Source organism: Osmia bicornis, chromosome 5, assembly GCF_907164935.1.
Source record: "Osmia bicornis bicornis chromosome 5, iOsmBic2.1, whole genome shotgun sequence".
In the NCBI taxonomy this organism is placed as follows: Eukaryota; Metazoa; Arthropoda; class Insecta; order Hymenoptera; family Megachilidae; genus Osmia; species Osmia bicornis.
Window position 1 is genome coordinate 4,054,241 of NC_060220.1, and position 24,276 is coordinate 4,078,516.

The 24,276-nt window shown below is 42.8% G+C and overlaps 2 protein-coding genes across 7 annotated transcripts in view; one reads left to right on the forward strand and one right to left on the reverse strand.

The window, feature by feature from the left end:
- The window catches only part of LOC114880196 (E3 ubiquitin-protein ligase MYCBP2), a 176,747-nt gene that overhangs the window by 12,758 nt on the left and 139,713 nt on the right, over positions 1-24,276 (reverse strand). The window lies entirely within an intron of this gene.
- Positions 970-23,592, forward strand: LOC114880252. The gene is made up of 4 exons (XM_029196088.2): positions 970-1,622; positions 20,027-20,446; positions 20,862-21,154; positions 21,412-23,592. Exons 1-4 carry the CDS (start codon positions 1,416-1,418, stop codon positions 23,171-23,173), a joined length of 2,682 nt encoding a protein of 893 aa, XP_029051921.1. The 5' UTR covers positions 970-1,415; the 3' UTR covers positions 23,174-23,592.

A 24,276-nucleotide genomic window follows, 5' to 3' on the forward strand; every position in this document is an offset into this window, starting at 1 on the left:
ACGATGGTGTACGTACAACGTTTTAGGGAAACCCGTCGTGCACCGTGAAATGCGACGAGCCAACCAACAGCCGTGTCCCGTTTTTATGCTTTGCTCGTTACACGTTGGCTTTCAAGTTTTCTGCGAACCGGCCGTAAAGCAATGCATTTCGCTGGCTTTTAGTGCCTTCTGAATGGTCATGATATTTTCGGCATTTGTTTTACCACATGGGTCTGTTGTGTATAATGGAGAAATTATGCCAATAATTTTCAAAGCTGTGTTATTAACCCCTTCCCCTATGATTTTTTAATAATTACGTCAGTTGAATTTTAAAATAAATAAAGAAAATTAAAATATGCTTGAAAATTGAAAATTCAATCATACTAAAAGTACCAGCCAAACACACATTTGAAGTGTAAGTTTCATATGGCAAAGGGTTAAAATTCCAAATTATAATTATTAAACTACAAAACAAGATTACTCGAATCCCGATCAAAACAACAGAAGCGAAACCGCAGACGGTAATACATCTTCGAACAAGAAAGAACACCGCAGAATCGACAAAGGATACGAAGCGACCATGATTCCGCTCCAACAGGTGCGTTCCACGAAGAGTACTCCGTTTCGACGAAACCGCACGGTAGAAACAAGTGTTACGTAAAGCCTCGACCACGAGGAGGACATCCGTGATCCGGGATGGACAGAATTTCTTTGGTTGACTAACTTGGTCAAGGTCAGAGCCCTTTGAAAGGCGCAAAGTGCGACGAGCCTGAGCCTGCTGGAAGAACCGGTGTCTCGGGCTGCGACGCCGAAGAAGCCTCGCGATCTAAACGGAGCGAACCCGGTGGAAAGCAACGGTGAACAAGGGTTCGCCCCTCCGACCTGCACCGTGGCTGGCTTTTATCTTTTTAAAAGGTTGAAGAAGAGGGAGAGTAGGCGAGAGCCGTGGCAAAGGCAAGGCTCGGCAAGGAACATGGTTCTTGGTGGGGAGCAGACACCGATCGTGCATGCCACCGACCACAGTTTCAAAGCAACCTCCGTCATGATCGCGTCAGCTGGCTTCTAGCTGCCCCACCTCTTCGGGAACAAGCGGTCCGCGCGCGTGTTACAACTTCTTCGTGGCCGACTACTCCGATCCACCGATTCCCTTGTCCACTTCGCTGATTCCCAGCTTATCGACCATCGAAGAGATCCCGATCCCGAAAAACAATTCCCAGGATTATCCAAGGAAAAAAATATAGATCCATTACCTATCGATCGATCGATCGATCGATACAGATGTAACCGGATTCGGCGAGGAGGATCGATGAAAGTGTCCGCGACGGGTAACGGTGTGCGGTGAACGATGTGAGGAAAGATCGGCGAGGGAAGAAAATCGAAGGCGATCGATCGATCGTTAGCCCGACCCTTTGTCCCACTGAGGATAACCATCCGAGATGAACGCGAGAAGAAGAGTGTTCAGTGGCCTGGACGGGCTAAAGTGTGATCGTGCGATCGTATTCTCGGTGTTTCTGTGGTGTCTAGTATTTCTGTCCGGTGGGGTCGAGAGTGCACCGCCCGGGATATGCGCGATGGACGGTTGCAACTGCACCGTCAAGGCGCACCGTTGGATTAACGTCAAGTGTGTCTTCGGCAACGATCAGGTGAATGAAACAGAAAGTACCCTTCGCGACTAACCCGACGATATCCGGCTGACCGATTTCCAACATAAAAATCATCGTTTTACCGAGATGATTTTTCTCGTTGAAACGTCGCAACGATGATAATGACAGTGACGAAACGTGCGACGCAAATGTGCTACCGATGACTAACTCCCGAGATGATACACAACCGAGTAGGATCGACCGCATGGTCTAAAAATGGAGTCCTTTTGGCCGTGGAACGAACGGCTAGTACGTTTACTCGTCTTTAAAACGAGAAACGAAGGATTCCGCAGATTCGAGAACAAAGAATCTTCCTGGAACACGAACGCTTTGTAAACTAACACATCCTCTCGTCTCTTCGTATTTCATTATCGAAAGTACACGTTTCGAAAGGAACGTTTCAATCGCGAGATAACGCGAAATCCTGAAATTCCTTCTTGATTTTTCAAGCGTATTCCTAAGCGAATTCATAGTCATTCTCGTTAATGGAAATAGAATTTCCTCCTTCCTTTACGATCTGATAGATAAATCCTATCGCGTCTCGGAATTGCAGCAAATTGTTTATTGGTCAGCATTCGAGATAACTGTACACGGGCTTATTGGTCCTAATGGTGAAAGTTTCCGGTGCAAGGGATCTTGTTGCATTTTGAATTAGCATATAAATCATTGGTCCGTGAATATGGCGGGAATCGCACAGCATCGTGCACACGGTAGACGCGGTCTGCACCATGGTACAGACGTCTTCCATGAGCACGTTTCGCCGCATTATACGTATCCCAGAGTTCTACTTGTCGTTCCTGTTATCAGCCAAGCTCGGCTGGATACAGTCCAACCAACAACGAAACTTCCGCGAGAAACCCGAACGAAATCGAGTTAGATCAAACGTGCTAACGGTATAATAAATTGACGTTGTTGTTTTCGCGATATTTTCTACGGTTGATCAGAGAAAATCGAATTACATCCGGAGAAATGGCTAAAGACGGAGTTGAATTCAGAAAAATAATGAAACATCATTGAACTCGATCGAAAGGTACTTTGGTATCAATAACTTCGTAAGAGATAGATAACACAATGGTAATAACCCGTCGCGAAATCGAGGTTCGTTCTGATTTCCGAGGTTGATAGGCCGGGTTAAGTATCGATGCTACGCTCCGCGACTACGAACTGTACTGCTCTTTATTCGCCATCGTTATTCCAATCTGCGAGCCGCGTGGATACGCAAGGATAACAAGTTCTACGTGGCAATCGCGTTTCAAAATTCCATTCGCGGCTCTCTTGCGGCTATCGCGGTATGCGAAACAATTTCAAGCTTCCAATTTTCGTCGAAAAATCAGCGAAACTTCCTCGTTGGAAATTCGCACGGGAATTTCTCTGCGTGGAATCGAAATTTTTTATTTAAACATTTGGAACCTCGGTTGAACCGATACATTTTGAAGTAAATATAGAAACGTTATAATTAATGCTCCCTTTCACCGAGGATAATTATTTCTAAAATTCTGATAAATCTGATTGAATTGTCTGGTTTGTTGCATTTTCCCTTCGTTATCGTCGAAGAATTTCGCCAAGAATAGTTGCTGTGCGAAACTGGCCTCTATGCCGACCACGTTTCGTATCATTGAAAGTAATTTCTGTCGATCCGACAAACGCCTGACGCGACAGTCGTAGGCGTGACACGCATTGCTGCGTATACCGGGTGTCTCTAATCACCGATGAATAGGTAAACTAATCTCTTCTTCCTTTTTTCCGTTCCTCGCGGAGATACGTCTATTATCCCGGTTCATTGACACCACGAGCGTTCTCCCGGTGTGATACACTTCCTAATCGAATCAGATCCAGCCACGACGTCACTTATCATTCCAGCGTTGTTAATTCTATTTACAGGCCGAGTTGGCAACAGTCGCGCGTGTTAAATGTCCGTCAGGCTTTCTTCAAAACGTGGGCTTTCGATCAATTCGATGCTGATCGTCGGACGAATGAGATACCGATTCGATTACGAGTAACAGTTACATCACCATGGCGCTAGATAGCTTCCGGTTATGATAATTTAGATCCTAGAACAATGGAAGTTGGTCAATTGTAATGCAAATCTAGAAAGACGAACGATTTTTGTAAAATGATAAAATCGAGAAACGTAACAGGCGATAACATGGATTTACATTTAGATAAGAGTTATTCTGAGCTCCAATCTTTTACGCCGACATAATCGATAAATATACCCATTCATTATCGACCCATCGAAATGTATGAATCATCAGCTACAACAAGTCGTTAAAATATTAGGTCATTACGAACGCATTAGGTCGAACTCATCGGATAGAAAATATTAAAAAATAGATATTTGTAGAACGAGCTGATTTTACTTTCTCGACAAGCGTACGCGTGGTCAAACGCGTTCACGATTCCTGTAGAAAGGTTCGAATGGTCTCCAGACACGAACTCGTGTTTATGCATTCAGAGAGGCGCCGAACGGAGTCCGAAAGCCGTGTAGATCGTTGCGATAGGTCCCACGGAATCGCCTAAACCTAGTCGGCTTCCGGCGTACGGCAACTTCCGGTCGAAGGGTTGACCAAGCGGCCAAGAGGAGAGAGCAACGCATCGCGACTGCTCGCACGATATTTCTCCGCGTCTCAGGCATTGTTCTCTCATCAGCCTCGTAAAACGGTTTCATCTTCCTCTCCCCGTTGCGGTGTTCGAAAAAAAAAAATATCGCTGATTAACCTTATCTCGCGGCCATTGACCGCAAATTAGCGGTGGAGCAATGATTCCAACGTATCGGCTGTGAACCGCAGCTTCGAATAAACCGCGTCGTGTCGATAATTTCATTGCATCCTGATAATAATTCAAATGAAATGCTTCGATTGAAAAATGAAACGGTTGCAATTTTAGGACGTCATTCTCACGCTTCGCTCAGTCAAGCAAAATTTCGTTCCTATGAATTCCAAGATAATTACGATATTGGATCCAGGATTTTTCAAATGGCGTAGGAAAATTTGTACTTCGATGCAGCACGGTGTATACCGAGGTAGACTCGGAAGGGTTAATGGCTCCGTGTTGACACTATACAAGCGCAAATTTATTACTATTCATTTGTACGTCTAATACGATGCTACAACGATTCCCTTGTATCACGATCGTGCGCTGAGAGCAAATAACTCGCGTACGATCGGAAACAGCGAGCGTGTGCGAACGATAAAAGCAGTTACAGCGGAAGCCAACAACGTTCCACGGTTATAAACGCTACAATACCCGCGTGTACGACAACGGCACGCCCGGACAACAAGCTGGCCCTTCTAATTATCTGACCCAATTATCGCGCGAACATAGCCGTGAAAATGGCACGATCGTGACCCACAGTCGCATCCGCAGGATATCCATTTCGTTCTCGTGATTCCAGGCTTCGACCCGGGGACAATGCCCGTTGGATTCTCGGGAACCGATCACACCTCTGCGGGTCTTTTATTCGTGCGATTGCTCGTCCAACACGATCGTTGGATTAATAAATTGACGGTCCAGTATGGGGTGTCGGAGAGGCGAGCAGGGGGAGACCGCGGTGGGAATTTCATGCGGACAAAACGAACCACGCGATGCCCGAGAGAAACACCGTGTCGAATACTCCTCGACCGCCGCGCCGGCCCAATCCTTGCTCTGGCTCAATTTATTCACAATAGGCTCTTTCAACGAATTACACTTTGGTCCACGACGAATCTCTGGGTGTCACCGAGCCGTAATCATGCGGGCAGCGTGTCGCGCGAGAGGAGACGCGAGGGGAATCCGAAAGTTATGGATGCCATTTATCGTCGACCGTTTCATCCCTCGCCGGTTAATATTTTCACGATTAAGGCTTCTCTTTTCCGCGTCTTTCGTCGAATTGAAACTTTGGATCCTGTTATCTTGTACGCTCCTGATAATCTGTGCGTCGATGCATTCGGCTTTCCATAAAACGATAGGGAATATCTAACTTTCTGTTGGAGATAACACTTGCTATTGAGTGTAAAGAACTCATTGTACCAGCGGTTTAATAATAGACACGGTTAAAATTATAATTCCTGCATGTAAACATTGATATTTCGATTACAACATCTAACACTATTATTTCCAACACTTTCTGCAATTGAATCTTTGATAAGCCAGACGTTTTGATAAACTTCGGATATATTAAACCTTTTCAATCAGGTAATTCAGTCGCTTTGGGTATACAAATCTCATTTCATCAAATCGTTCGCAGTGCGTGCGTGTTTAGATTGCACTTTGGTAGAGGAATAATTTCGATAACCGGATAAATGGCGCGAATGAAAATCGCGGGGCAAGGTGCATTATCAGTCGTTGCGCGTATCCCCGGCGGGCAGATAAATTATTTTAGGACGGGCCTCTTGGTGCACAATACGTGCACGCGCATCTGGCCCGATTGCGGTTCGCCGGCTTTGTCTGAGAATTCGCTCGGGGGCGTAGATATAGCCGACATCCTGCTTCGTTCATTCCCGACGATAATTCTCTGTAACACCCCGCGAGCACACTCGAGTTATCGCGATTGGCCACACGTGCGAAGTGGCCCGCTTGTTCGCTATGTTTCTCTCTCTGTGTTACTCCTCGTTTCCACTCTAAGCGTGTGTAATTCACTTGCAAATTCACGCGTTGCTTAACGCGAGATTCAAGGGAACACGGTTCTTGTCGGTACCGATGAATATCCGACCACCCTACGTTGCCAATTTTCAAACAAATATATTCAAATTTTTAATTATTACGTAAATTAATCAATTTAACCCTTTGATTGCTGTGGATGCACATATGCGTCCACAGTTTATTTCTTGTGTATCTTAATCATAATCAATACATATTACTAATTACACACCATATGTATTCAGAATAATATGATGTGATAAAACAATGAAAAAAGAAATTGAAAAATGAAATGAAAAAAAAAATAAAAACTTAATTCTTATTTCATACACATAAAACGTTTAAGCCTGGAGTACTCAGCAGACAAAGGGTTAAATTCGGGAGGTTTAATTCTCTGTATTCGAAGTCAGCCTCCTCGTGAAATAAACGATCGATGGAATCGTATGTTTTTAATTCAACGATTATTTTGACAACGCTGTTGTATTTCTCTTCTTTTGTTTCCCTTTCTACCGGTTTAGTAGGAAAGACATTTTATTGCTCTCCATTTGAAACGTAGGAGGTAGGTTTGTTATCCTCTCGTCTTTCCTCGTTATCGGCCATGAATCAATCGTTGTCTTCGTCCGTTTCGACGTTAGATCGACTTTAGTTTAGATTTCGAGATCGAACGCTCTGGAAAGATCTAATAAGCATAGGATTTATTTATGGATCGGTGGAAGTAACACGCGTCGAGATTCTGAACGTCGTGAAAGGAAATGTCGCAATAGAATACTGTATATACATGAACAAGTATCATTGGAAACTCTCACTGAAATTGAATACTTCAGCTTCGAAGAAAATTGATATATAAAAATAGAAAAATTGCTTAATTTTTTAAATAGAAATCGTTATAATCCCTTTCATTTTATATGAAGTTTAATCGAACTGGCTCGATGTAATAACGGATAAAGCAGCCATTTCTCAAGAGCTTCTGTTCGGATATATCTTTATCCGGTTTTGTATTTTAAACCCAATATTTATGTTCGGAATACGGGGCATCGCGAAACTGATAATACACTATATCACTTTTATTCCTGTAATATCATTACTATTTACGCCGCGACGTTAGTTCGCTGCTGCATGCATATCCGATTTGCATTTCGAATATTTCTCACGTTTTTAAACAATACCCAGCGTCGAAAACGTGCCAGGTGTCAGGTAAAATATTGTCGCGGTAACTGTAACGCATAACCCAGAACTTTTACATTATTTCGTTTCGTGATGAGTGCCTGATCTCGCGTCACGTATTCCGTGTATATTCTCAACATATTTCTCGTCTTAAATACGAGACGTTGGCACGTTTTCAGGTGCTAAAGACGGCGCGTGGTTAACTTCGAGACGGAAGAAACGTGTCCAGGAAATGTTAAATAAATTTTGTATACACTATATAATCCATATTTTTTTGGAAAGTGGACAAATAACAAATTTCTATTTTTCGATCAAGATGGTCTTATCGATCTTTGGATAAGAGAGGTCAACCGTGTCTGATCCGGAGTTCCTTCGGGATCCTTTCCTGTTAAGACCCAAGGTTTCCAAATTTTCCACGGAAATCGAAATTCGTCTCGGTTCGTTTTACAGAGAAACACGTGTGGGAATTGCAGCTGCATATGTCATTGTCAAGCGTGATTTTATCGAGCCAGAATCTTGGCATTGATGGCGCATTTTCTTGCATCCCCACGATCCTTATCTCAGGACGTTCGTATCAATCTTGTCACGTGTACAGATCAATAGAGTAATTGGATTTTAATTTCAATGCCTTGAAGGTTAAAATTAATTATTTTATTGTTATAGAAAATCTGTTTAGATTCTACTCTATGGGATTTTAGATTTCCAACTCCTTGTAGCGAATAATTATGATAATTGCAATATGAATTCATCTTGGGATTTCGGAAGAGGATTTAAGTTTAAATGATCGAAACTGGAACGATTACGTTTAACTGAGATCTTCTTTGTTTAAATGTAAACTCGCTGACAGATGTATTAGCCAAGTAGCTTTAACTTGTGAGCGGTACTCGACGCGTTCGAGTGCCTCGAGTGTCCCAGAATCTCCAGTGTTGTTTAAGGTTTCAGACGTCGAGCTGTTCGTCGTGTACGAAACAGCTTGATGCACTTGTCGCAATCGCTGAACGTCTACGTGCGTTTACAACGCAAGATGAATAGCCTCGCCGAATGCGCTCTAAAGGGCTGAATTGGCCTTTTCGTTTCGAAAATCGCTCGTATGTCAGTCTTAACACTCCTTCTAGTCTTATTATGCGATTCAGAAAGCTGCTTACTGGGCTGAACTTTATTAACCCTTTTGTTCGTCATTTCATAGCTTTTGATGCAAAGAATCCAAAAATGCAAGTTCTAACTTTAGAAACGCAGCGGTTTAAAAGTTATGCTTATGCATTTTTAACATTTTTAAAGTACTTTTAAGGTTAGTTTGACGCCATTTTTTAATGAATATTGCTAGGTTAAAATACGCTAAAAACGCTCAATTTCAGATAATTATAACTTTTAAACCGCTGAGTTCCTGAAGTTAAAAATTACATTTTTAAATTCTACGCATTCAAAACTATTAAATGGTAACTGAAGAGGTCAATAATTCCGTATCCTTTAAAACAAAATTCAGCCAATTTCAGGACGATAGAATTTTCATGTTTACAGAACAATCGTAAATTGAGACGAAATTTTCCTACATTATTAAAATCTTCTCCAAAATGAAAAGATGAAACCAGTCCGCAAGAAAAGTCTAAATATCAACAAATTAACATAAGCAAAAATTCAGCTGGACAGTGATAAACATCTCTCGCGGGAACACAGTCGGGCGTCCGTGTCTCGTTACCGAAACGAGTCGCGCTCGGCAAATCAGAGCTCGTCGCGGGAATAAAATCAGCGGGAAAAGCTGTTGGCTCGACCTTTCCAGCAAAGAGCAGCACTTAGAGGTCCGTCCGGTCTCGGTGCCCCGACGATTAACCGAATTATCCGTCCACGCGGATGGCAGTCCACGTATAATGGCGGCGTGTCCGTCGGTCTCGTGTGTTCGCACACGGCCCAGCGAAAGTAATTTCGCGGTGACGGGAGAAGGAGCGTTAACGCGTGCACCGTCGTTCCACGAATTAACTTCCGGCATTCCGGTGACAACCATCGCACGCGAAATTTTGGAGCTTTGCACCCGCCTGCCTGCACGCATACGCGGCTACCGCGCGTTTATGCAATCCTGAATGTTGCGGTTCGTCCACCGACGATGTTGCCAGATAATGTCCCGCTGTTGGGTCTTTCAAATATTCTCTGATCTAGCTCCAGCCGGGCTTTATTTATTTTCTCTTGGATAATAATTGAATGGAAATGGAGCTTGGGAAAATTAATGAATTCGAAGTAAAGAATCGAAGAGTTGATTTAATTAAACTGCACCGCCGATGCAATGTCGAGTGCATACTGGCTACTTGCTCGCAAAGCGATCCATCGATCGGACATTGAACTCCGATTCTACTACCTGGCGTTCACGAGTCTCCGGTTTCGACCGAGTATCCACTCGCAACACGATTCGAAGTAAACGGTGGTCAGCACCGCGAATTAATCCGATTCCCGTTATCGATTATCACCTCGGGACCATCTTCCTGAAGGTATCTCGTATTCCGTGAAACGTCAACCTCACGAAACGTTATCTCGGTTTCGTTGATCCTGCTCGGGTGGACGTGTCAGGTTGAAACAGAGAATACCCGATGTTTGTATTAATTCTGATTTTGAAGTATGTATTTTCAATATAAAATAAAGCTGGTCTTTCTTTGGAACAAACAACGAATGAATATTCAAAAGATCTAAAAAAACTGGTCTCAGGAAAAAGGATAACAATCGAATCGTAGAAAGGATCGTGGTCGTGCGATGGCTCGTTTCGTTTTAAATATGCTCGATTGATCACGAGGGTCTCCCTTCTGCGTCAGCTGGAATTTTAAATTCGATTTAGCTTCCGGGAACAGTGAAGCAGACCCCTGTTGCGGTTTCGTCCGACGTTTCTTCCGACAGCCAACTGTGTCAAATAACGATTCCCCACAGTGGTTTTCGACATTTAGGAAGTTTTCGTATTTGGACCAAGGATTTAGCAGAAAGTTCAGCTCTCGAACCGTCGCTTCTTCGCTACGCCATTTCAAACCATTGAATTACCACTAGAGACCGCCTCTTTGTATTTCATTTTCTCTTTCCACTACTTGCCTTTTCCTCTTTCCTTTCCTTTTTTCTTCTCAATTTTTCTTTGTCCCGTTCCCCGACTTTCATGAGCTTCCACTTTTATACCCTTTGCTCTTCCTTTTAAGTCAATAAACCTAATTTCCTTTTATCTCGTTTCTCGCAAACACTTATGCCCCAGTTTCAAAGCAGGTTCATTTAAATGATTGATTAATTTACTTTGGAATTGAAACGCTTTGAATTCTACGCTAAAATTGTAGAAAATCTTTTATCCTTCCTTTACTTATCACTTTTAGGATATTGAATTTTCATTGTACGCGTGGGATCGTCAAGATTGTCCTTGAAACGCCACGTTCCACCGGTTGCTTCTTCGTTTCTTCGGCTCTGATTCACGTAGTCAGATAACATCGTTATCTATCGTCATTAAGAGCTGCGTATACATCGGTATGCGTGTCGAGGTTTTTGTGAAACTCATCGCTTTTGTGAACAGCGATAATCGGAGAAGAATTACGTTCCACCGGAAGTGGAGTAGGTTCACGAAGCATGTAACTGTTTGAAGATTTCATGCTGCGATCGTTAAAATTGCAAACGATTTATTTCCTTAATCATCGGATCAATTATTCATTTTCTATAAATATCCACAAGAAAATGATTGTTACTTCTAAACGAATACGCTTATCGATCGATGGTTTTAACTTTATCCACGAAGAAGGCAACGCTTCCGACGCGTCGAGCGGGGTTAATCGAATCTCGAATAACTCGATTACCGTCGACTCAGCCAGAATTACAATTGTAAACACCGACTATCCTATCTCACAGAGTGGTATCTGTTTCCAGCTCTGTTTCTAGGCTTCTTCAATTAGCCTCTCTCCTCGCGGCCAAGTTCGACATCGATGCAAACTTTCGAAAAGTTTCATTGTTTCCCAGTCGCCTCGACTTTGTTACCCCTTGATCTATCTTCACCGTGAATCAGTGAGAAAGTCTTAAAATATCTTCGCAATCTATTCATAGTCATTAAGATATAATCCTGTTCGTTTCGATAAATAATTCATCAACCGCCTAACACTCGTTCCTTCGGAAAGAACGAAAGGAATGCACCTTACTTCGCGCGTACAGGAAGAAAAAGAAAAGATTTCTCGCGTAACGCAGCCAGATTTAATATTCAAGCCGAACCAGGGTGTTCTGTGTTTCTGCGAACGAGATAAAAAAAATTGATTCCCTTCGTCGTCGCTGTTCATGGCTCGTACATAAAATCGAACCGGGTTTCCTCTCGCCCTGAAGAGGCCACGTTTTAATCCACGGCCTCGCCATTGTCGGTCGTTCGTCAATTTCGATTCAGCCAGCGACTAGCCGATAGATCGTGACTCGATGCCTTAAACTGGACTGGCTCGATTGTTCGGCATTCGCGACACGTGCCTGGAAACTGCTTAATTATTTATCTTCTCGATCGAGTATTTCTTCGAGCGGTATAATTTGGGGGTCGACGGGGCGGTTCGAAATGCGAGATTCGGAGCGATCCTCTTTGCCGAGTGCTTTGCACACTTTCACGAAGCAATTTTTCCTCGGCAATTTATACCGTCGCGTTCTATGCTACGTGTCTGCAAATTTCTCCAAGAACCGTAAATTTCTGCCACCCCCGTTTTTTGACACACGCTGTAAAGAATTGCAGCTTACCTTGCGCTTTTCAGAGAGCCTCGAAAATAAGAACGCTCGGACGAGGCTCGAGGAAACACCGGCTGTGTCTTTCGACGAAGCGAGGTTAATTTCGTTTCTGATTTAATTCACCTTCGTTGCAAACGACTATTCAACGCCATGGCCTATTTTCTATTTATTTATTTGTGAATTTGATGAATTTAAATTCCATGGATTTAACTTCGAGAGGGTCAAATCAATTCTTGTTTAATTTTTTTTCTTCTTTCTTCGAGGTTGAAACCGTGCAGAGGAGGAATCTTCCTCCTTCTTTAGTACGTTTTTTCTTCGCTTAGCAAAGCTTTCTGTTTCGAGACGCGTCTATACTCACATGCAACCCCTTGAACGACCTCGTTGTTCTTCATGGCAAAGTTTCACGGAGGAAACCTTCGAAAAGCGAAATCCCTACGCGTTAAGGGTAACGTCATCCCTTTTGTCGCTTATGACCCGGCGGATACTAAACTCGATTATTCCGTTAAGATTTCCTCGTCGTTGAAACTCTCCATCCCCCTTGTGAAACTGTACACCGTACACTGGTCTCCCTTTTAAGGATGTATTTTTTTTTTTTTTCAAAGGCATCGCACCGACCACGGTTATGTGGGTCGTTTGTAACCAGTTCTGAGGTTTTTTAGGGGTTGGCAGGTTGCGTGATTTAGTGGCTACAGCAGGTGTTTCTTCCAAAGAAAATAAATTTTTAACAAACGACCGAATCTTTTTAGAGGTCGGTGTAAATTAAGTTGAAAACATTACAGGATAAATTATTATGGAGGAAGTGTTCATAGGAGATTGTTATTAGTGTATGGTGTATGGCATGCTTTCCAGCGGTTCCTTTGATCTTTTTTTTGTCTTAATAGCTTCACAGCTTCAAGTGGCATCCTGTGTGCCATCAAATGAATTCTTAATTGTTTTCAATGGCCTTCCTGTGTTTCACTCTCTATCACTAAAATTTATACAAAGGGCGTCTCATATTTAGGAAGTGAATTAAAATTGTAGAGTGAAATTATTATTATAAAACCACTTTGTTTTGGGAAAACTTGAACGGAAATTTTCCAAAGTATCTTTCAAAGGTCGCACGATAAATTGACGTTGAATCTCGAAATGCTTATTCCGAGCCACGATCGATGATTATTCATATCCATAATTAATTCAACGACAATCGTCAGAGCTCCGGAGTTCAAGCGCCGTTCATAATTCTCCCGCCCCTTTGTGCTGGCAACTAGATGCAGAAATAGCCGGCGTTATCCCTGTTCCCATCCTTTGAGTCAGCGTACGAAATGGCACGAATTTTAAGAGCGGTCTTAGTCATTCATCGAGCGTGAAAACAGGGAGAAGCCGGTGTTTGTGACGACCTACGCAGGAAACTGGTAGGAAGCGTCCGTTCCCTAACGCTGGCCCCGTTCCTCTTTATTTCGAAGAAGCTGTCCCAGCTGTTCCGGAGCGATGCACCGAGCCTGACGTCACTGATGCACTCGAGAAAATCTCCGGAGTCTAGCGTTATGCGTTACGGGGAATCGTGTTTATAAATCTTTCGGCTCGCCACTTTGTTTCCTCGACGAAAACAGGGGACGATTTTCGTGCTCTTATAGCGCTTCTTTTTTTTTCATCAAATTAGATTTTAGTACTATGTTTTTTTATTTTTTTCCTCAAATGTATTCTTTGCGATCGATTAAAGATTATAAATATTTCGAGCGAATGATTTATTACACTCGGAGGGTGAAATCATCGCGATGCGTCAGTATTGGGGATACTAGAACGTCCAAGAGGGGAATCAATGGACCAGCCATGATAAAACGGTTTACACGACCAGTGACCGCTGTTATGACGCCAAGATTGCAGTAATAGGCGAAACAGAAGGTAATTTGACGGTTCCGTTTCGAGTTCATTTCTTAATGGAGTGACGGGTCAGGAGTGGTCAGCAGGAAGTAATTGCAGTCCCATCGCCGCACCCTGTCCTCGATCGTTCTTCGTCACGCGATCGGCTTCATCTTTCGTGTAAATCGCGATTTCAAGCACGGTTACATGCCCCACGTTCGTTTACCTGCTTTGCATTTCTTCTCCTAAGACTCTTCGTCACAGATACAGCATTTCATTCTTTAATAATAATACTAATTTCATCTTAAACGAAGAATATTTTATGCATATGTTATCGGTAATTTATTTGGCAAAGAATAAAACGATTAATATTTCACATATTTTTTAGACATTGTATGCCACGTGACATTGTATGTCACGTGGTATTTTCTTTTTTCATTTACGTATTTTTAATGAACACCTTTTCATGACTCTCTTTTCAAGTTTTACTTTTTGTGAAAAAGATGATTAAGTGTAATTCTAAATTAAATTCTTTCCTTCCTTGCTGCAACAAGTAGGTTCATATTTTATTTTATTTTGTTTTCCTCATTAAAAACAATCCTATTTTTTATTTTATATTTCTTTCTTTTTAATATATTCTTTTTATATCTTCATGACTCTCTTTTAATACTTCGCCTAAATAACATTTGTCATTCTATAGAATTCCTAGGAAAAGTTTATATAATATTAAAATAATTCGAATATCCCACGCTTTGCCCAAAAACACCAAGAATTCTATATATTGCCTAGACGTACTATGCAATGCCCGCTTTTCATACATTGTCGCTAACACACACGACGTCGAGTAGAAGTGCACCATCCGCAAGATTAATCCTGAAATTAAATTTCCCTCACGTTTTTGGTGTCTTCCAAAAGAACCTAATCTTCCCAGAAAACATAGTATCATCCCCCCATTAGAAATCTGTCCGTCTCAATGGTTAAACTGTAACCACGAACAAGAAGCTCGTTTCATAAAGCTCCACGTCAAACGTTCTTCTTTATGGAAAAAAATAAAACTCCGGTCATCTAAAAAGCTTCGCCACGAGTTTCGACGAAAATGTAGGATAAAACGCAGCCGACTGGGAGGAATATCGTCGTAATCGAGCCTCGCGATCGAGAAACGGTCGACGTTCTCGTAATTTCACGAGATCCATCCAGCCAGGGCACACTGGCCTCATTGTTCCCTCCCGATGAATTCCCTGACATCATTTCCATTGCTTCGCGCCAACCGTCCCGTTTCGTCCGGCCCAATTAACGTGGGTGTTAATCCACGCGACCTGCTTGCCCATGCGATGGAAAACACACGATCCGAACGACGCTTTTCCACCTGAGAGCTCGGCTCGCTGAGTTCAAGGCGAGCCTGTCGCTGGATTGAAATCAAGCTGTAGAATTGCGCCGCTGGAAACTGACGTCGACCAGGAAAAACGAACGAACCAAAGCGGCTTCGAGTTACTTCGGAGACCCTCGTGAGCTTAGAATCGTGCTAAAGACTCGACTGCATACTTACGTGAGTCATCTGCTCGCTAATGAACGTTTCAAACGTTAGCCAAGGGCTACTCGCAGTATTGTCGCTCGAGATACTTTCGAATAGTTCTGCTTAGAAAAGGAATTATTTTTATCTCGAACAAATCTGTAGACGATTAGTTTGGTTGCTTCAGGTGACAGAGCACGTACACTTTTCCCATTAAGAGAGGCGACGCGATAGTACGACGAGAGCGTAAATGCAAGCAGATGGAACGGTAATTCAGAAAGGCGACGTTGGAATAACAATTATTTAATTATTCCTCGCGCACTCTTTCCGTGGAAGAAGCTCGTGTTTCTTGCCGACAGGATCCCGTAGCCAGCGCATTACAATGAATCAAGTGGTAGTTGGTTTGAATCGCTTTAGCCCTCGAGTCCCAAATGGATGTTGTGATATCTCGCGAGAGCCGAAATACCCGCGGATAAACGAATTTAGCCGCGTCGGAAAGAGGGAAAGAAGCGTAGGTAAAGGGGCAGACCTTCCAGCGAAACGCGACGAAAGGGAAACGGAACGTTCACCGAGAATAGCGCGACGAGAAAGATAAACAAATTGTCGAAAATTCCATCCCCGGGAAAGAGGAAGTCTCGTCGTTCAAAGTGACGGAAAGACGTCGAAGTTTGGAATCATTGAAAAATAGGGTATTTAAAAAGAGCTGAGCTACCTTTGAGTATCGCTTCTTTTTCTTAACACTCGTATAGCATAGGAGCAGGCTGCACTGCTACACTATCACTAATGCAACATAATGCACTAGAGTCAGGTTGAGAATAAATTACGCGCACCTGTGCACCACAGGTTGGAGCAGTAGTTTATTCTTACGTGAAATTACAACGTGCTCTATGATATTATAACAGCGCTCACGGTTTTCTCAGCGAATTAAATGCTTTTCTGTCAGTCATTAACCATCAGGTATTTCGTGCGAAATATTTTATAACATTTTTAGTTATGAAACGAGTGGTGGTATTTGAGACTGAGAGAATATACCATTTTTCCCATCCCTAGCAATGCAGTTTAACGAACTCGAGAATCTTTCCCCACGTTGTACAGCATAGAAAGGGCTCGATATACGAGGGTATTAAGGGATTAGACTATCTTCACTCGACTTAACCGAAGAAGAGACCAGACGTCTCGATTTTTCTCCTTTCGACCACCGCGACACTGACGAGCAAACTGCTCCAAAACAGTTTCGAGGTTTAGTACACACAATGCCCTTTAAAAGCGACGGAGGAGGAGATTCCAGTCGTTTGTAGAACGGGTTGCACCGCCTTTTCCCTTTAGGATTCTTCGTATCCACCCTATTCCTCGAAAAATAGGATTCTAGGGTGTCTGTCCCTTCGATTCACTGGCTTCCCATGCTCGAGAGAATGCAGTTTCCACGATGCAACACGGTTCATCGAGCAGCAACGTTTTCTCATGTAAATTTCAAACTCGCTTCCTAACTTATACTGGGTGTCAGCTAACTAGTGGTATACGTAAACAGAAACGTGGCAATTTTCTAATACATGAGAAAATTCCTTGAAAATCTAGAAGAGAAGAGATAATCGAATATCTATATACGTTTTTATTTTAAGATTAAACAAATTTCCATTGTTATGAAAAATACGACTGTGTTCTTAATTTTCAATTTTTCAAAATTGAATGTTATTTTTTGCTATAATGTCTACCATTAACCAAATACAATAATGGTACGCCTCCGCGGTACATAATTTCATAAATGGTACAGACGTGACTGCCTTTGACATCTGTCAAAAGATTCTCTTTTTCTTCTATTGAATCAAGATTCAAATCTTCAGCTCCATTCTAAAGGCAGCTTTCTATACAGCCAACAATATGAACAGAAATGTGAATATTTTGCTACGGGATAGCAATCGTAGGTCGATGGTTAAAATTTCATAAACAAATTATGCGTGAAATCAGCATATTAGTCGAAAAATATATAAACTATTACGTTTACTTACACCTAACAAACTGTTTCGATGCTACGTACGCTTATCTCCTTATTTATCGAATCACCCTCGTATACCGTAGAAGAGTTTTCAAGAATTTCCTCGGAAAGTAAGCCGCGTATAAAGATACGCTGCTCTACATTTACTCTCTCGTGCAGAATGAACAAATGCAGAATACAGAATTTTTGTTATTTATATAAGCTGTTACCGGACACCCTGTATACCGTGTTTAGACGGCGCGACGGTCCGGCAGGGATTTTCCGGACGATGGTGTTTGCGCGAGCGAGGCGTCGCTGGAAAAGCGGTCTCGAAGCTTTTCCAAACTGTTACACGGGTGCCGGTGTTCCTCTTTTTGCAAAGATAAACTTTGCAGTGTCGTGAATATAAATCACCGGTGTGGCGTGGGGAATCCGAGGAAAAATGAGACGCGACCAATCCGAGCGACAGTCGTACTCCATTTCCTTCCAGCCCTTTTGTAATTTTTTTTTATTTTTTTGGAAAAAGTTCGTGTCATTTCAAATCCATACGTAAACAGAAGAATTTTTAGTAATTCTTAATTCTGTATTTTAAATCCCTGACAATTTTATTTTTCTATATGTAACATAATTTTTAATTGGATAATTCTCATCAGACGTGACATATTTTAAATAGAAATGATAGAATTATTACTTGCCATAACGTTCGAACGTTTCATTAAATCAGGGTGTTGACAAACGTACAGGTACAGGGAACAGGCCGGAAGCCGACGTCAGCGGAAGTACTTTTAAAGGTAGCCCGTCGTGGGCCAACCATTTCTCTTTCCTCCCTTTCCCTGCCCACCTCTTTCGATCTTCCTTTCGCCGAAAAAAACATGATTAATATGGCACTGGAAACTTTGTTAATGACTGCTTGTAAATGGATTAACGTTGGCAATTCGGGTGGGATATAATTATGTGAAATTTTCATGACAAAGGAAGGATTACAATTCGTATTGCCATTCGTTCCACTTTATTTAGGTACTTATTCGACTAACGATTCCATGAAAGGGCAACGAGGAAAGCATCCGCGGCATGGGGTATAGTTAGCAATGGCTCATCGACAGACATAGGTCTCGTTATATAATGAAAATGTAAATGCGAAAAAGGATGCGTACAACTGGGCATGCAACCTTGGACGTGCTCGATACAGATATTCCCGGTAATCGTGTGCGTTTCAGTTTCATGATTCATTTTTCACGAGGACTAGCACGAATAACGTTTCCCATCTCATTGTGTATGCACTTTCCGTTCGTTGAATTAAAAATTACTTTGGGGACGATTAATATTGATGCTCGCCCTTCCCGGTGAATACGAACAAAGTAACCGCGAGAATTCTATAGAATTCTTGATCGAACAAATTAAATTTCAAGACAGTTAAATTATTATGATTGGTTAAAAATATCAGATATTTCATCTTTTAATAACAGTAAAATGATAGACGTATTTATGGCAGTCGTTATTCATTTGCGACAGAGTAACTTGATGTTAGTGATTAATGAGCGCGTTTCTTGTTATCTGGATCTGTTTTTTCTGGACCATGACGCAGAAATAACAAAAAATCGTAGGAAAAATATCGGAACGCAAGATACATTCAAGTAATTATAGATACCATGGAATATTGATCCATTTTTTAAAATTTGATAAAAACTTTTAATAAAATAATTTTAATCAATTATAAAATAAGTGATAATTTCAAAGTGTTCATGATAATTTAATAATTGTGTATACGATAGAATTTTGCGTGATATTAATTTGCAACACACGAGATCAAAGGTAATTAATTAACGACCACGATGTTAATTATAACACGCTACCTTCCTGTTTTCCTTTTTCCTGCTTTCTCGCAGACAAATAGAAATTCACTTGTTGATTTTAAAACGCGACGGGGCAAAAGACTTCCGTTTCATTATGGAAATTTTTAACTATCTAATTATTATTCATCGCCGTCACAGTCGTAACAGGCAAATTATTCCGAGAAATTATTCCCCGGGGTCTATTAAAATTCCCCCGCCTACTCGTTTCTCTTTTCATCGTTACTGAATCGTAGATGGGAGACAGAGAAAGAGAAATCCTATAGAAACAATGATATTTGCAATTACATGGCGAATGAAACCGACCTCTCTAATCCTTTTGTCACATTATTGCTATCAATCTTTGTCATTATTAAAGGAAGAAGAATGTTTCCCATCATTTGCAATGTGTCAAATTATTTCAGTAATTTATTTCCAGAACTAAATTCGACAGAATGCTTGAAATTGCTGGCATTCTTCGAATTTTCAATTAAGCTTGTAACTTGGTATAATCTCTTAGGAAAATGTAATTATGCATAGGTATTTTTCGAACTATAATTCTGTTTCAAATTACGGTATTATGGCTCAGGTATTCTTTGAATTTGAACACAATCCTTCGAAATATCCCACATAAGATTTAAGAATCGAATTATCTCTCCCAGACTGGACAATAGATCATCCCAACATTTTTTACAATTCTCAAAGAACCTTTGAGGATTAGAATACCTTTCTGAATGCAGCAATAACCTATGTTCTTTCTTATTTCTGTCGTCAGGACGTGGAATTACTGGAGGGAACGATTCCGTCGGACGTGATGGAGGTGGAAGTATCTCACTGCAGAGAATTGAGGATCCAGTCAGGTGCATTCGCAGATGGTGCACCGTTGAAACGCGTCCACGTGTCAGGGATCTACAGTCTGGTAGCGAACAGACAGGCATTTCTGAATCTGAGCGCACCAAACACGCATCTCGAGGTATCCGAATGCAACAGCGTAATCCTGGAAAGTCATGCGTTCAGGAATTCCAAAGGGACGCTCAGCGTCTCTATATCCAGGTGCAGACACGTGGGCATCAAACCAAACGCCTTCTCCAGGTTACTGTGGATCACGGTGAGAGAGGTGCCGACCCTGGAGCTATCCAGCAACGCGTTCAAACTCGAAGCTTCTCAGCATGGCAGGCATGGACCAGCGACCAAGGTGAATACAATTCAAATTAACAGATAATTCCCTGCTTTTTGGCCCATATACCACTCAACGTGTTAAGCACCTCAAATAGTTGAATTACTGGAGATTTTTAATTAATTATTCTACAAATTATTCCTCCATTTTATTCGGAATTTTGTAGCGATTTTATATGTAATTGCGTGTTTGAAAATTTAACGAGACTCCTCGCCATTAATATAGATTCAATTTTCGATCAAACAACAAGCCGGAAAAGCGAAGCACAAAGTCCTGGCTGTTTATTTTCTCGCTCGAATTGCAACACGTCTATCGTTAAACCGTCTATCGAACGGGACCAAGAGTACACATTCGTTTAGACGAATTGGCGATTTTCCAGCATCGGCCTCGTAGATCCTTCGGGTAATCATGATTTTCTAATTCTCTCGCGCAGATTATGTTCCAAAGCGTGAGAATCACGGAGTTGCCGACAGCGGTGTTTCCATCGGCGGTGGCCGAGATCCGTATGGACGATATCTGGACGAAAGTGATCCGTAAGAATGCTTTCTGTGCCATGACGATCTTCAGCGTGACCATCAGCAACGCTTCCATCCAGGCGATCGAAACTGGGGCGTTTAGTGACAGAGCGTTAATCCAAAGCCTCGAGTTCGTCGACGTCAGATTGAAGAGTATCGAGAAAGGAGCGTTCAGGGCTGGCCACGACAACCTGACGATACAATATTCAAGGTACGTGGACGAGACGCTGTTTTCGAAAGAGACATAATTCATTAAAGACTCGTTGCTAATGATAGCACAAGTTGAATAACCAGTTTTCCTTCGTAAACTGGGTCGCTTGCATAAGAGTTCTTCTTTAATGAACGTAGTTATTACTGCGCGTCGGTCAATATAATTACAGAATCGCGAAGTGGAGTAAGACAGATTCAGTTTCCGAAAGCAAACTTCCAGTAACATTCGAAGCTGAACTTGAAATTTTATATTTACAGGCTGTCCGAGGTGGACACAGGAGCCATCGACATATCCGCAGCCACGGTCAGCTTCAACAACAACGAGTTCCAGAGCCTCCATCAAGGTGCAATCGTGCTGCATCAATGGAATCACATAGCGATCGATTACAATCTCTTCGTCGATTTAGAAACAGACGCGATCACGGCCGAGGTAGACGCCACTTCGGCGCCGAACTTCGAATTTTCCTTCACGGGAAATCATATAGAGAAAGCTCGACCGGGTTCTCTGAAATTCGCGGCCATCTCTCAGCGGGTGAACACCGCTCGCGTGGGGAACAACTACTTCAAGGAGAAGTGCAGTTGCAACCTGGACAGTTGGATACGCGAGGTAACCGGTAAAAACAGTTCCGTTTCATGGATGATGGACTCCAGTTACTGCGTGGTGGATCAACTGCTGGACAGGTGCTTCAATCTTCCTCAGGGCTACATGTCCATGAGGAATTTTACAAAGATCATCTGCATGCCTGGCGATCATATCAGTTGCGAGAAGCCGTCCGCAAAGCCGGAGCCGAGCGTCAGTCCGCCCAGCGTCGGTCCCCACGTCTACCCAAGGCACAAGGGATACTTCGACGTGGAGATGAGCGACTCGGAGCAACTGCAACGCGAGAAGCGGATCATAGTAGTGATATGTGTCCTAGCTGTGTTGATAGTGCTCGTGGTGATCCTCAGTTCGGGAGTTTTGTACATGCGAAGGAACGGCGTGTGCCCGAAGCTGACGTCCGGTCATCTGATGAATCTAGCCAGCTGGTTGTCGCCCAGCAGTGGGATGACGGCTGCCACTTCCGCCAGGTCGATCTCTAGGTTAAGCGTGCACGAGTACGCGGGGCTACAGCCGGAGACCAGGATCCTGGAGGTGGAGACTCAGCCTGAAGTGGCGGAAGAGGAGGAGGAAGACGCGGAAGGGCTGTATCCTTACACCGAGAACAAAGCGACGCAAACGTTGCCCGAGGAGCTAACGGAGGAGTACCTGAGGGATCTCAGAGAGAGGCTGAACGATCCTGACAATTATAATCAAGCCAGAGATATGATTGAACATCTGTACGATCTGATCAAGGTGGAGGAGAGTTGTAATAACAATAACGATAGGCAACCAACCGGTAGAGAAGAGAACGCTTACGACGTGATCCAACCGAAGCAGAGGAAGCACAGAGGCCCTCCGAAACCCTCGGTTAGCGTCGGTACCAAAGCACCATCCTTAGAGAAGCTACTACCTAGCGGTATTCAACCCAGACCACCTCTGACCGAGTACACCGAGCCTCGCGACCAGAGGCCCAACGAACAGAACCATCTCTACGCCGAGTTACCCGGCGACGAGACTGTCCCCAGCACCAGTCGACTGTCCCAACCCATTCTGGCTACCCTGGCCGGAAGAGCACCCCAACCGTTACCTCCTGACGTGGTGAACGATCACCTGATCAACGATCACTCGAGCCAGGCGTTCGGTAGCCCGAAGACTGAAAAGCTCAGGCCTCCGGACAGTCCGAAGTTCGAGTTGAACAGAAACCATGGCCGTCCCATGAGCTTCCTCAAGGCTCTGGGCGAGAGTATCCTAGGCAGCTCGAAGACCAACAACAAGAGGCCCAATTCGTTGCTCTGCGAATACGCCGAACCGTCCGACGCGACTGCCCACCTGTACTCGGAACTACCTGAACCCCAAACATCGACTCCTGCCGGCAAGATGGCCAACAGGCCGTTGCCCACCAAACCTGACCAAGATTCCGTGAACTTGACGAGGTCATAACCACGTACCCCGTCGATTGTCTGTGATAAATAACTGTCGTGAACGACAAAACTGTATTAAGAGATTCTTTGTCTCCATGTTTTTTTTTTTTATATTGTTCCTTGAGGAACGATGAGCAAGTGACCAGGAATAATTAAAGTTCCATGGGACGTGGGAATGTTGATCAGTGCCTGATGATGCGCGAGGATCGTGAGAAGTATCGTTTTAAGAGACACGTTTTGTAAAAAGATAGGAAAATTTAAGGGACTGATAGTTGTTCGATCTCGTTGTATCTTTTCTTTGGTTCGCGTGGACAGATCCGTTGGACGAGCAACGAAAGACGAGTTCTAATTAACGACTTGCCTAATGAGACCACGGATGTATCATAGATTTCTATATATTTGCTTCGTCAGATATTATTAAAGGAGTATTTCACATTCCTCGATCGTCTTTCATTCCAATTACCTAATTTTTCCAGTTCCAAACTTTATATCCCTTGATAGTTTCAAGGTTACAATTTAATCCACGAAGAGGAACGTAATTGATATGAAACACCTTGTTTCACTTGATCCTTTGTAGAACAAAAGAATTTAAAGCGTACGAGCCATGAATTTGCAACAGGTGTAAGATTAATTCCTGAAGATTCATTTTCTCTTCTGACCATGAACATCCTCGTTGTTTCCACGTTCACGGTGCTCCCGAATTTGTCTTTCCCAGGAGAAGAGCCCGAAGCTACGCTTGTCTTACATCCGCCGAGTTTACGAGCCTTTTCACCGTTACGAAGACCCTGCGACTGCGAACTTCATCGCTGTTTTACGCCCGTAAAGTTTCTCGCTACATTTTCCCTTTGGGCGATCCTCGCAACAACCAACTACACCATCGTTTTACCATCACGGTATCCGTGCAACCATCTCCGTCGTTGAAACTCCATCCAGTTCGGCGAATAGGGTACCCATACGCCGTTTCTTTTACATATTCAATAGTTATAAATTCACTTATTCCCACAGATTTGGTTGTTTTCTAAATTTTATAAAGGTCTTTCGTTTGGAAATCTTAACTCGTTCGAAGGGGCATTAAAATTTCACGTTTCCAACATTCAAAAATTCTAATTTCTCCAAATGCTA

Coding starts and splice junctions, on each gene's coding strand:
- LOC114880252 (XM_029196088.2), top strand. CDS start 1,416: ATGAACGCGAGAAGAAGAGTGTTCAGTGGCCTGGACGGGCTAAAGTGT. Junction 20,447..20,861: donor GGCATGGACCAGCGACCAAG/GTGAATACAATT, acceptor TCTCTCGCGCAG/ATTATGTTCCAAAGCGTGAG. Junction 21,155..21,411: donor CTGACGATACAATATTCAAG/GTACGTGGACGA, acceptor TTATATTTACAG/GCTGTCCGAGGTGGACACAG.